Source organism: Daktulosphaira vitifoliae, unplaced genomic scaffold (genome assembly GCF_025091365.1).
Source record: "Daktulosphaira vitifoliae isolate Bord-2020 unplaced genomic scaffold, ASM2509136v1 Scaffold_1, whole genome shotgun sequence".
Classification (NCBI taxonomy): Eukaryota; Metazoa; Arthropoda; class Insecta; order Hemiptera; family Phylloxeridae; genus Daktulosphaira; species Daktulosphaira vitifoliae.
Genome location: NW_026099572.1, coordinates 28,707,142 through 28,721,765, shown reverse-complemented (window position 1 = coordinate 28,721,765; position 14,624 = coordinate 28,707,142). Strand labels below are relative to the sequence as shown.

The following is a 14,624-nucleotide window of genomic DNA, read 5'->3' as shown; positions in this document are numbered from 1 at the left end:
CTCGACGGGTTCGCGTTCCGACCTATCCACATTCAACGGACTATTTACCTCGGAGATTACAACAACCAACAAATAGAAACTGAGGAATTTTTTAATAAAAATAAATTTCATCTTGTTATTAAATGCGCAAAAATATCGGTTCGATACGTAGTACGTAAGTGCTGTTTGAAGGACGTACGTAGTTGAACGCCACCAACTAATTAATCAATGGCACATAGATTTAAACCGATTAGGGAATTTTACGCCAAGATCACAACAACGTNCTGAGGAATTTTTTAATAAAAATAAATTTCATCTTGTTATTAAATGCGCAAAAATATCGGTTCGATACGTAGTACGTAAGTGCCGTTTGAAGGACGTACGTAGTTGAACGCCACCAACTAATTAATCAATGGCACATAGATTTAAACCGATTAGGGGGAATTTTACGCCAAGATCACAACAACGTCCCCTCCCCTCCAATCCATCCCTCGAAACGGACATGCCAAAATTACCGCTCTATTGGTCGCGACGCCATTGGAGTGCGTTTAAATGCGTCGCAGTTTTAACGTTCGCCCGGCACGGCCGAGCGTTCGCGTTTCGTTGTCTGAGAAGCCCTGCACGTGTCCCCCGCCGTTCCACTCGTTTCCGGTCTACTCCGCCGTTGATAATCGGCACAAATGCGAACGCGGCGAGGGCGCCACTGTGGGCCGCTTGACACCTGTTACAGCGGTGCGGTTATGACGAGCACACGGGGTTGCCGTCCCATACCGCACGAGGGTTGACCCAGACCCGAGTGTTTTACTTTCGCAAATACACGTGGGGACGCGATTGCCCGCGGCCGAATCGATCAATTTAAAAGCGTTTTCCGTTTCCAGGAAAATAATTACTTACCATATTTACAAACAAGAAATCCATGTAAAAAAAAAAGGAAAAATAATCGTCTCAAATAGCATTAAAATATTCCCGACCGCCAAAGCGTTCAGTAATATCCCAGCAAAGTAAACACCGAAATAAGCTTTGAATATTATTCCGTCGAAAATACTTTGGTCCTTGGTTACTGGTAAAAATATTATGAAACAGCTAGTTTTTTTTATCGACGTTAGCGGATATTTAACACTCGACGTAAACAAAAAACCGTTTCAACAAAATAAATTACACCGTAAGCATGTGCGACTAGCGTCGGAGTAAAAAACGACACAAAAACATCAGTGGCCACCCCGCGCGTCAACAACACGACGATTTACACGGCCAGGGCCTTTTGGGAAAAACTATGAATTTGTAAAAACGCGTTTGGTTTGTCCACAATTAGTCAACGGGCTTTCATTGCAATAGAAAACAATCAATGTGAGCAATTGATTACGTCAAGTTCCAGAGTAAACGTTGCGTTTAGAAATTATCAACTCTAAGGCAGTTGTTTTTCGCAATAAAAGAGTAAATAATAATAATAATAATAATGCAACTGGAGTCGCTCGTCTGAATACGTGAATGTAATTAAGTTTTATGGGGTCCCCACAGTTGTCGTTCAGAGATTTCAATAAAAAAAAAAAACATGTCTGGCTTTTTATTAAATTTACTACATAATAAAAGAATATCAACACCGCTGAGTAGTTATTATCGTCGTCATTGTGCACAGCCGGCAGACTTTTGCCCCTCGTTGAGATTTTCTGGGAAGAGGATATCGGCCTCTCACTTGGTCAAGGAGACGGCAACAAGCTGGTTTAATTATACCACGCGGTAGTAGTGCCGTCACGTGGGGGGAGGGAATGCGCGTTCCAAACTTTCGCCCACGTCATTAATTATAATAAGAACTTGTTTTATGGGTTTTTTTTTTTAATTCTGATTTTATAAAAAAATTTTTCGGACACTCGAGTGTAAAATTAAAATAGAGACACTCCGCGCCGGTTTATAGTTTGTGACGCGCGCGCTTCAGAAAGTCACTCGGTCAGACACACATTTACCAACATCGGTACACCTCGACAGCTCATTGTAATTAAACGGCACACGAGATTAAACGAAACGAATGATCGTTTCCCATCAATTGTCATTGGAAACAACGCCGAGGGAATATACAACGGCCAACTTGTGTATCGATCAGAGAGCAAATAATATTTCAATGCAAACACGCCGTACTTAAGCGACCGAATAAAATCTATCTACACATTGCCGGTCCACTTTGGACTTGACATTGATCGGACGATAACGTTGTAAAATAAAACGTTTTCTTAGAGTTGTTGTCACGAGCGCTTCGAAATCTGTTCGATCCAAATACCTCAGCGGTCGCTTCGGACGTCCTTGACGCGAATGAGGGGTGGGTCTTTTGTTTTAAGCTTGTATCTTTTTTACGGTGTTAGATACGGTATTGGGACCAATAGAAATACTATGGATCCTTCGATAACGAAACTTCCGATGAGGTAAAATTGGAAAACGAACGTGCTAATGAATCTCAAGACAATAACAACTGTCGTATTATTGTTTATGTGGAAGATAACGGCAATGCCGGTGATAAAACGCACACATAATGAACCGATACGACTTGAGTCGGTCGGCCGTATACAGCGAAATTTGGGATAATTTTTTTTTGTGTCGAAGACACAAAACAAACTGCGTCGACGTTAATGCGACGACGCAAGCAATTAGTTTCCAAAAAGAATTTGGTACACATTATTATGTAGAAAATGTTTAGTTGGCTTCGGTCGACGAGCAAAAGAAAATTAATTTGGGAATCCCACGGCGAAGAAGTCGTTGGAAATGATGGTGAGGGCGAGAAGGTGTGCATTCTTCGTCCTTCGGATCTGCTTTTTCTCGTTGCACGTGCCTGACCCGCTGGGGGAACGACCTCATTTTTTTTTCAACTTTTCCTCTGCCTTACGCGCCCGGCCTTTGTATTCAATAGCCGACGATTTTCGTTACTTGTATTTAAAAAATATTTTCCTTCTTACCCTACGCTGCGAAATTCCCCGCTCGACCGTAGACATACAATCATCGTATTAACTCAACCGTCAAAAGTAGTAGAAAGTAAGCTAAGTAATTTCGTCGGTAATACAACAACAGTGAGGGTGGGTTAAGTCTCCAACCCCAGACGTACTCGGCGCAAGTGTCGGTTTGAAGGTTACGCTTTTTATCGCCGGTAAGCCGGACCGATGCACATACGATACGACAAGGACACGATCGAATATATTATTCCTAACTGCCTGTTGGGTCCGTTAATGCAATTAGACTTTTCAGTGCGCACAAGTGATTAGCTTATATTGGGAAATAATAGAATAGGCGAACGAATTGAGCAAAGTTGATTTCGAAGCGAATACGGAAAACTCGGCTCGGGGGGCGACGAGTTCACCGAAATTCGCCATTACCCGTACGAATCGAAAACGCCTATTAAAAAAATACCGAGTTGTATCGGGTGGTGTGGAAACGTACGATTCGTCGGGCAACGGAGAACTGTTGCTGTTCAAACAATACATAAAAACTGTCGTGCACGCAAAATACACCTGTAACCATCTCGTCGTTCTTTACACGCCGTGCAAGTGTACTAAATTTACCCACACGGTTAATGTTTTTTGCTGTACAATAAAATCTATTCTGAAATTCAATACTTACACTGTGCTTAAAACCCAAATTAGCATTTTATTTGCACTATGTCTACAACATAGACTTTTTTTTAAGATGCGACTATTAAAAATATTAATAACATAAGTGAACTATGACAAAAATAGTGTTTTGAAAGGCAAAAATTCGCACTTTACATAAATTAATAATAACAAAAATCTATTTCAATGTGTTTTTAATTGTACAAATATTGTACGAAGCCTTAAAAACGAATCAATTAATATGTATGAATAGAACTTTTATATTGTTGACATTAAAATATTTAACGAAAAATTGAAAACCGAATTAAAAAAAAAACTTTTTGTGCCGAATTTTGCGCAGTTATGAACACAAAAAGTTGAGGTGTATAAATAACTAATTGCAGGAAATGATCATTACAACGAGTAACCGACGTGTATATCGAGTTGAACATTTTTTTAACGCGTTACAATACACAATCTTAGAAAATCGTCCACTTAGGTAAACACGAGTTTTTGGTCCGATTGTCCCGTGCAACAGGTTATATTTCCAAGCGATAATTTCACCTTAATGAATTACGGTACACGCCAAGGACAATAGTCGAATAAATTATATAAAAATCCTTTAAAATACTCAACTTGTCGGTGATTAGATATGAAACGGCAACGCTACCGCATTGAAACGTCCAATGTGTTTAGAAAGGGTTTTTAATAGAAATCTACATTTCGTAACGAGAGAATATGGAGAAACCCGTCGAAATTTACATTTCAAACATATTCACACGCAAGAATAATTATGATTTGTAAATATTAAGTGAGCCTGATACGACGACATTTAATTAATAGTTGGACAGATAAAGTTTCAAGCGAACGGACCGATACCTAAATTATAAACACGGGAAAATGATAACGATGGCAACTAATTGGCATTTATCAAAAGCACTGCGACAAGATCAGTTTCCAATCGATGTGAGTTTCGACAGTAGAACGATTTCTACGAAATCTGCAGACTAATGCGATCGAGTGGTAAGATCTTTGAACTTGTGTGTGCTTTTGACGTCATGTTTCATCGCCCCTCTTTCTATTACGGTCACCCGTCCGATTATCGGTAGGAGATAGTGCACGTGCGGTTAGCATAGGAAACCGATCCAACACCAGTACTAGAGTTCTGTCCAGTTGAAACGGTATCAAAGGAAGAGACCGCCGCCGAGAAACGCATTTCATCGCGCTCAGTAAATAGTACAATTTGGATTCGGGACACTCGAAACACAACGGAGTAATAATAATATCGTTAATTAACAGCTGTTTAAGGTGCGGTGGCGTTTCGGTGACGACAAAAAGCCACACACACACAGTACTGTAGCCACTTGCCAGAAGGCGTCCTTGGCAAAAATAAACCTTAATATTATCAACGTTCACGTTTCTCGCGCATCCCATTCTCTTGTGTGTGTCTCTCTCTATCTTCTTTATCTTATGCACTCGGACCAAATAGCTCGAGCCTACCTACACCCACTTACTTATTGAATCGTTGCCATCGACGGCCGTATCGAGAAATGAAATCGAACGATACAATCGTCGGTTATGTCGAGTTGAAGTATTGACATCATATTAGCCATGAGTTTTTTTTTTTATGTCGGAAATATATATATATATATATATATATATAGCAATGAATATACGACGAAAATGAACTTATATATTAATAATAATAACAAAAATAATAGCTATTAAAAACAAATAACAATGTTAAAATATCAGTTCACATTAAAGCCACGTGCCCGGCGTATCGGCCTATGTTATTATTAGTGATGTAAAAATACCATATTTTATTTTTCAGAGGCATAATACATGTATAATATACGTATTTTGTAAAAAAAAAAAAAATATTACGACTTTTATGATTACATAACAACTGGATCGGTCATTTGAGAAACAACAATAAGTAAAACATTTTTTTTACAAAAAAACTGTTTTAAAATCTAATGCAAACAGTATAAAATAATAAATACTATTTCAAATATTAATTTTCAACATTTTATTGGTGGACATCATTCTTTTCGACTTCATCAAGTCAATAATTGGAAAAGCAACAAGTATTATTTTTAATTACAATTATTTTTTTGAGAATTAATCTGTATTAATACTGATTTTGCAAAACACAATAAATTTTATTGGAAAAATCTAATTTTTGGGTTTTTATAATACTTGAAATTATATTTTTAAACAGTCATGTGGAAAAATTTACAGTTTGAATAGCTAATCCTTCAAAAGTGACATTAACCTCTCCAAAAAATATTGAAATTAAATCGGATAATAGCCTAGCAGCTTAACACAACATAATAATAATATATTATTATAAGAAACCTGAGTAATTGACGTAATAAGGGGAGCTACAAAAATAACGCTCCTTATTTATCGCAAGATTTGTTTTCAAAATGATTTTAATGGACAAAAAAAATGGTCGAAAATATAGATTTGTTGAGATTTTTTCGATGGCATTTCCCCTTTAAGAACACCTGGCTACGTCACTGATTGAAGTCAATTACACACTTAAATGGCCAACTTTAAAGGTGACAGATCCACTTTTGTTAATTTCCCAGAAAATATGAACATTTTTAAACACTATATTTGATTTTTGGTTACAACTCCGTTTTGCAGTAAATTATACGAAATTAACGAAAATTTCTAATACAAAATATATGACGAGAATAATTTTAAAAATAGATTTATTATCTTTGGCCGTTGGCGGTTTATATAATGAAGTCAGTTAGATAAGAGCAAGGGGTAGTTTTATAAAATAACACATTAACTTTCTTAATACACTCGTCGTAACCTTTTTAACAGTAAAACGGAAGTTGTCAACACGATATGCACATAAACCGTTGATCAGTTAATTGAACTCGTCAAATTGAAAACAATGCACACAAAATGATACGTTTCACAATTTAGTTTGATAATTAAAGTGGTTTTTAATATTATCGTACAGATTAAATTATGTTCTCATCATAATACACGATTAATTTTTTATAAAATACTACTAGTGCTTAATTGTTTTGTACAATAAATATATATATAAAACAATATTGCACGATCTACATGGCTGGTTATTATATTTGAAACAAACAGGACGAAGGCTGAATCGATTTCAGTTTTTTTCCTTCCTAATCTTGCACGCGCACTACAAAATACACATTGACAATTCCACCGGCGTGCCGATCTCTTTGGGATATCCGCTAACGTTTCGTGCGTTTTGAAAGCGCACACGCGGCACAACGATGTTACTCGTTACACAGTAGTGACCTTGCCCGTGTACAGCACAATTATTATCAAACGTCGTAGTAGAGATAATTGTGTATGGCAGTAGATGTTCGTAATAACTGTGATGTGTTGGTATCCGATTCAACGAGGATGCTCGACGGCAGCCGTCCTATTTAGTGGTACCTACGAATCCGAAGGTTTATCGATCGCCAATAAAAAAATACCCAACCGCCCCTTACGAGTTCATAAACAAAGTGTCCGACGACAGCCGCGATAACAAAATAATACATTGGAATTATATTGACCCGCTGTCAGAGACGACCACTGAAATCGCTGCCCGTAACGAGAAAAACCTTTCAACACTAGGAGTTTGTCGTTATCGCTGCTACCCATTTATAGAATATGAATTCGCTTTCATCGCAAGCCGTCAGCTTTATTTTTAAACGATTCGTCGCCGGTGAGAAACGGACGTGTCGCGTCGCGTTTCGGGAGAGCACCACCAACGGAACGTCTGAAATTGCGTTTCAACTTAATAGTAATAATAATAATAATAACAACGTACATGTCCCACGATGACGTAAAACCCGTCTGGCGGTTCCACGGACAGCGTGGGCCGCGGCCTACATATAATGTACACTGGCGAAAACGGGAGGAGAAGACGGCGATGGCAGTGGCGGCGATCCTTTATCGATTCCTACGCGAATGGCGCCAACACCGGTAGTTTTTTCCACCCTCTTCCGGCCGTGCCGTTTTCGCGTTCGGCTGACTCGCATCGGCACATTGCACGAGCATGTCGTTACATAGTAAGTATGCGGAAACCGCGATCGGGGGCAGGGGTGTCACCTTACGGTTTTCGCGCCAACAGTGATCCGCTGAATCCGATAATCCCAACCTACTGTTACGCTTAATAAACCCTCCGGTCGCCGATTACGCTGGGGACGTCCCCGACGATAATCACAGCACGCAGTGTGACATGTACTATTTATGCTCTACCGCACAATGTTGTCGTCGCGCGAAAAATACTCGGACGGGGTGAGCGTAGCAGCTAATAGATCGGGTCTGCCGGTCCGTCCGACGGCAACCGAATTACTCATGACGTCAACAACAACGTGATGTCGACAGCGCGGACCGATCGGACGCCGTTCGCTCGGCTACCGCAATGAAATCGGCCGAGCCAATTGTTCCCGTACCACTTTGACGGTTCAGTTTTCTCCGGTGCTTTTATGGTATTGGGCGAATCGAACGACAGAGAGAGTGTCTCGACGGAACCGACTACTCGACAAACGATTTGTATGCGCATTCGAGTTGTTGGCCGCTTTCGGTCCGACCAAAAAGTTATTGGAATAGAAAAATCTAATAGGTTCGCAACGCGATGACCTTTCGGATGTTCGCACGCGTTTCTCGGTTTTACATAGTTTTTAAAAAAAAATAATGACGGACAATTTTTTTGTTACTCGATTACACGGCCGTATTTCCGCCGCGTTTATGCGCTCAGCCACTGTGCCGGTGTGATTATGTGGAAAGACGCTATAAATATAACCTGTGTGCTGCACCGACATAAAATTTAACGATACCAATAAAACGTCTAGTTCAATAAAATTATTATACTCCTCGTTTTGCAAATTATTACTATACGAGTAAGTGCGCGTGAAAAGCCCGCCAAACTGCGACGGTACGCCTCTTTCCCCATCTGACCTACAACTGCAATAGTGTAATGTACTCTGTACACAGTCAATGCGGTGCTCGCGTCCGACGAGTAACTCGGCTGTCGTAATCAAACGTTGGCCCGATAATAACTCTGTGAATTCCTTTGTGCGATTACTTTGGTACAATTCCATTTTTTTTTTTTTTTGTCATCATGTACACAATGTTTATTTATACACTAATAACAAAATCGATTAAAACTCGTTAAAGAAAAGTTAATTATTATATTTGGATTCGGCGTAACGCTACAAAATAGTTCCGGTCATTATTATTTTTTCTTCGCGCGATCGACAGAATTCGACGTGCAAAAAACCATTTCGGACAACAATATTTATACGGTTTTGATTTATTCGTTTACTTGAGTAGGATGTGTGATGTTGAACAGTAGTTGCATTAATTTATGACGTCACGTGCCCCGTAACAATCTTAGGAACGATAATAGTATTAAAACAACACTAATCATTGGAATATTAGTATTTAGGTTACCGTGGAAAAACGTAGAGCTAAAAAAAACGATTGTAACACCATTTAAAAATAAAAATTATAATCCGGAGAGCTTATTCGATGAACTGTTATTAACACCGCATTTAAATACCTGTCGTAAAATGTTATTCTGCTACAGGGTCCAAATACATATATAACTATTATTATTATTATTTATAATTTAAATATTGTTATGTAACTACTAGACGACCACCAGCTGCTGTACGTGATCGCCGCCGCCGCCATGTTACAAACAGAGTAATGCGCACTTAAAATGTAATATATTTATCGTTATTATAATAACATTATTATTGTGTTGACATCGTTGAAAGTTTGACGATTTGAGGTGGTCGCGCGCGAAGTGCGTCGCCCGAAATTTTTTGAATGACAGCCGAGGGACGGTGACGGTTTGGGTACGTGACCGTCCATTAAAGCGCACAATAACGCTGCCGATACTTAACCTTGAATGCAATGTATATATATATATATATATTGTACTCGTGTAGTACTCGTGAAACGAACACCGTTTCAGACAATTATTTTCAATAGGGATCACCACATTTTGATTGGACGGTTCGTGCGATGAATGTTGACGATTGCGACGGACGAAATTCCAGTCGAGCGACCACGTTTCCTATAGTTTTGGGCGTTTCGCTAAGGGCCAAGAAAAGTCGCCAAACCGTCGGCTAAACGGAAACATCGTTAGAATTTCTATTTTATTTATAGACGAGCCGCCGTAGACTCGGCCGTTTCGCTGCGGTCGAACGCTATTCATCGCTGGGGTCCAGTGGGGCACAGAATACAGACCATTCGGTCTTTGGACGCCCCACACGCGTCAGCAGCGACAATACCGTTTCCATGACGAAAAAACCGGATTTTCTAGACACCCGAGTTTTCGCTATCAGCCGACACTCCCACTTCCGCCGCGACCCAATTATTATTAATTACTCCAATTTATAAATAATCGTAACGAAACGCATTACCTGGGAACTGGTAGACCCTACACAGGAATAACCGAGTTCAAACCTTATCGACGTCCAGTTTATCTATGGCTTCAGAATAACCCGCCGAATTGCCGGCGGTACGTGGAACGCATCTCGCTTTTGCCGCACGTAAGTAACCTTGGAAGGTTATATATATATATATATACAAAGTATACACCACACACACCGTCGTCGGCCGGACGGCACGTTTTGAGGTCATCTCGTCGCCGCCAATTGTTATAATACTTCGGGTAAAATCAGAGTTTGGCAGCATAACAATAAAGGTGTTGGTCGCGGAGGAATGCAGAGATTTTCCCGCGGAACCGATACGCAAAGAAAATCGGCCGAGTCTACGGGGAAAATGACGAGCGCGGCTCGTTAAATACGCATGGTGATTTTTTTCCCTGGGCTATTGCATTGTGATAAAAAATTACGTGCAATTACAATCGGCGCCCTTACGTACATCAGATGTCAATGCGTCCTAACGCGCACGCGCATCTTCTGCTTATCGCGTTGTACTTTGGCTTACTATAAAATTCCTCCAACGCCACAGCAATGCGTTTGCCGTCGATGATCGAGATGATCGATAGCGTTGAAAGTGTGAGAAATATTTGACTAGGACGCCCTCTGCCGGGCCCTAAACGAGACTCGATGACAATTTCGCATAAATAATCGGGTCTATGAATTGTTTGGGAGGGAGTGAGACAGGACGAGAGCGAGAGGCAGATAAAATAGAGAACCAATGGTATTCATAATTATATTAAAATTTATAAGCGTCCGTGTGTTCGGTTTATAAGAGATGACCCTTTCACCTGCAGTTCTCTATGATCTTATCGAATGTGCTGACACGGATATCTATTGAAAACCTAGTGAAATAATTAGATACAATTGGTATCGTCCGTTGCCTACGTAGTTTTCGAGAAATATTATTTCACTGGCATAATTAGAAGCCGCCGTCTTAATAAATAACGTTCTTATCAATCGTTCTCATACTCTTTGTACCGAACACACACCGTCTGATAATCTGCGTCTTTCCCTAAACGTTACGTGTTGCCGTGTCAGAGCGAACACACACCTATTCGCCTAAGATATCGATGGCCATTATTATTTGTACACACTGGAATTCTTAGGCGAGTCATTTTTTGGACTTGACATCGATTATACACTACAACAACACCGAGCCGATGACCACAAGCGTTTTACATTCATCTCGTTTGCGATATTGTCAATACGAATGTCATAAATTAGCATCTATAAAATTATTATGTGCGTTTCAAGTGAATCTGATCGAAGAACTCATGACCTCTGTGCGCAATACACACGTTATGGTTGAGGTCATTTAGCGAGTGCGGTAAAAAGCGTTGACAACAACCTCTCGAGTGTCGTCTAATTCACCACCCCGAAAATATTTAAATTTATTATAGTAAATTACAATTTATGCAATTACAGGCAACTAAATCAAATGATAATATTTATCGAAAAAAAAAAAAAAATGTTAACGATGAGAAAACACAATATTTTATTGTGGTAATTACAAATTAATATTAGAATTTTATTAGCTAAAACTAGAGCGGCGAACTTAAATGTATAAATAGCAGGCAGTCTTTTTTTAACGATTATTGTTAATTGTTGACACATAATGATACTTTAAAATTAAAAACAGTGTTCCGAAATTATAGTGCTTTCGTCAATATTTAAAACTCAGCTGAAGTATTTTCATACATTTATATATATTTTTTTAGTTGAAATCGGTTACCTCAGAACACGGGTAAAAATTCGAGTCCAATAATATGTCGATTTTAAAAGTTTACATGAGATCGTATAAAATGTATATCTTCGTATTTTAATCGAAAACCATAGTGAATGCGTCTAATTAATATTCCTGTTCAGTGGTATAAAAAACTCCTCACAATGTTATCAATTGAAAAAGTGTACTAATCGGAAAAATGGGCGTCATTGAATTCACTAATTGGCACATGCATATTTTGTAATAATGTTATTTAATAAACTGAAGAAATGAAAACAAATGTTTATAATAAAATATAACGACAAACTTACGTACGGTTATAATTGCCTTATAAATATAAGCCGGTGATGTTTGGTTTACGTTAAAGATACCAAATTCACAAAGATGAATTTTTAATGAACGACTTGGGTTGTCAGATATCCTTGAAATAAAAAAAAAGAAAAGAAAACAAACCTCCTCCTGTTTCGATAAAACTTATAGTTAGTAGTCATCACGTCTTAGGTCTTTTGTCCGGAACTTCGATAAAAAACTATCCACGCGCCACACGAAGGACAGTGACCCAAGTGTCTACAGCATTATTTATGCAAGCAGGTTACTTTTTAACTTCAAACTTTTGGCCTTTTCTCGTAACGGAGTTAATTTATTTATAACGATAACGAACCGACAACAAATGTGGAGAGTGAAGGAAAGTTACAGAAATGTTAAAAACCGTTAACCAAACAAAAAAAAAAAAAAAATTTAAAACGCGTCAAGCAAAATTTATTCTAAATGCAAAAAGTTATAAAGCTCACCTTCCAACCGGCTGAACTGTTGCTGTCCCCTTTGTCCTTGAAATACGGCACGTTCTGTACCATCCACTCGTAGATTTGCGATAGGGTAAGCCGCTGTTCCGGTACCGAACTGATGGCCTGTGTAATAAGATCAGCATACGACTGGTTACCCCATGCGTTTCGTCGACTAGACGTTTTCTTGGCCGCGGCACCGGCGGGACCGGCAATCAACGATTGTAACGGCTGTTGTGGCGGTTGCAATGAACTGTTGCCGGCCGGTCCGATGATATCCAAAGGCAATGTGGACGGCGGCATCAACTGCGACGGTGGGCTATCCTCTGGTAACTGCGTATTAATTCCGTCCTCGGCATCCGGTCTGGGTAACGGCCACGTGTTGGACCGAGCCCTCTGCAGCGGCTCCAAACCGTAATCCATGGCGTGAATCGGCAAGAGTAGCCGGTATACACTTAAATCAATCAAAAGAAACGGCTTTTAAAAAGTTGTGTGACGCGAAAAAATTAGAAAATTATACGTATCTCAAAGACCAAAAAAATATAAGAAATGTTTTTTCTTCGATTCGCCTTTAACGTAAATATTATCACCGAGACGGTATATCAACGACGCTCATGCATAGCACACTACACATATACACTTAAATTCGCGCACGCTACGAGTGCACACTAATTGCGCCGCAACTGAACTGAGCCGACAACGGCGGCGGCGGTGGCGTACGGCGTTGGCTATGACGGTGGCGGCTGACTCGAGACCGAGTGGACAGTGAGGCGGGGAGTAGGTGCCACATTGGTGGTGGAACCAAGTTAGTGAGGGCAGGCGCGGGGGAAAAGTCATGAGGACGACACTACGCAGCATTATGTGTGTGGAGGATGACCTCGACGCGGGACCCGTGCCAGCGGTATTCAACAGTGTACACTAGTAACCGACGCAAAAATACCTGGTACACCGTAAATACCGTAACAGCGTCTATTACAAGAAACCATGACCTTCCTAATACCCAAACTGCGTGAGCCGAGGGTAACTACACGTCCTCTTTGTTGTTATTATTGTGATTGCTATCGTTTTTACTCGATGCTCATCGTTGACGCATAAAAAAAACTTGCCAGTACGCTCTGCTATATTGTATTGTTATTAATAATATATCTCATTCCAGTAAAAAATTATTTATCTAAAACGAATAGATGTATATTTGTATTATGTTTCTTATTTGAATCATGTGCAATTGAAAATATCTTTGCAAATTTTAGTATTACTTCAACTGTATATTTCACAATTAAACGTTTAATTAACACAATAAAAATGGTAATTTTATCAAATTTTTCCGACTACAACTTTCACATTTTTAATCATAATTAATAAATTTAAACTTATAAATTATTTAACAACTGTGCGTATAATTTTATACACTTACCCTATTTCCTTAAGAGTAGTACAAATGGTGATATAGAATTATATATAAACCACCTCGGGAGTTCTTAAAATTGTAAATTAATTGTAAATACTATTTTAAAATGTAAACCATATAGTTGAGATATTAATAATGTAAATATATTAAAATTCACATACTGACTGAAAGCTAATGAACCAGAGGGTAGTTAAACTTCTGGCGACTCTGTTCGCTCCTTCGCAATCCTTCAAAAAAAGAACCAATGAGCAAAACAAAGATCAAAAATTAATTTTAGAAACCCGATTATTTTGTTCATTGTAGACCTCAATGCTCTATTGACAGCGGCTGGGGGGATTTTTCTCTTTGTCCTAGCGGACAATCCACCCTTGTTCAAATAGTTATTGCAGTTTTTAAATTTTTATTTTACATAACATTTTTTACTATAAAAATGTCAAGTAAAATATTTTTTTTAAACATAAGATAATTTTATATGTACAGGAATAATAGTTTTCTTAAAATGAAACTTCTTATTCGAGTAGAAACTTAATATTTTTAACATCAATTTACTGCAGCTGTATAACAAAGAGGTGGCGGGTTAAAAATTTTAATTCTTAAAATATTATTTTTGAGACAAAAATACTTTGTTATAAGAAAAACAGTTTAATTAAATTTGTTAGCATAAATCAACACAAGGAAAAAATTATGTTTTTTTAAATATGCTGTCATTGTTTT

General features: G+C 38.8%; 1 protein-coding gene across 1 annotated transcript in view; it reads right to left on the bottom strand.

Annotated features, from left to right (window-relative positions):
- LOC126902916 (forkhead box protein O) overlaps positions 1-13,203 on the bottom strand; it is a 34,045-nt gene extending 20,842 nt beyond the window's left edge. Inside the window, exon 1 of the mRNA XM_050680684.1 lies at positions 12,512-13,203. Within this exon, the coding sequence (XP_050536641.1) occupies positions 12,512-12,925 (414 nt within the window). The 5' untranslated portion in view covers positions 12,926-13,203. The remainder of the gene's footprint in view (positions 1-12,511) is intronic.
- Positions 13,204-14,624: the final 1,421 nt, after the last annotated feature.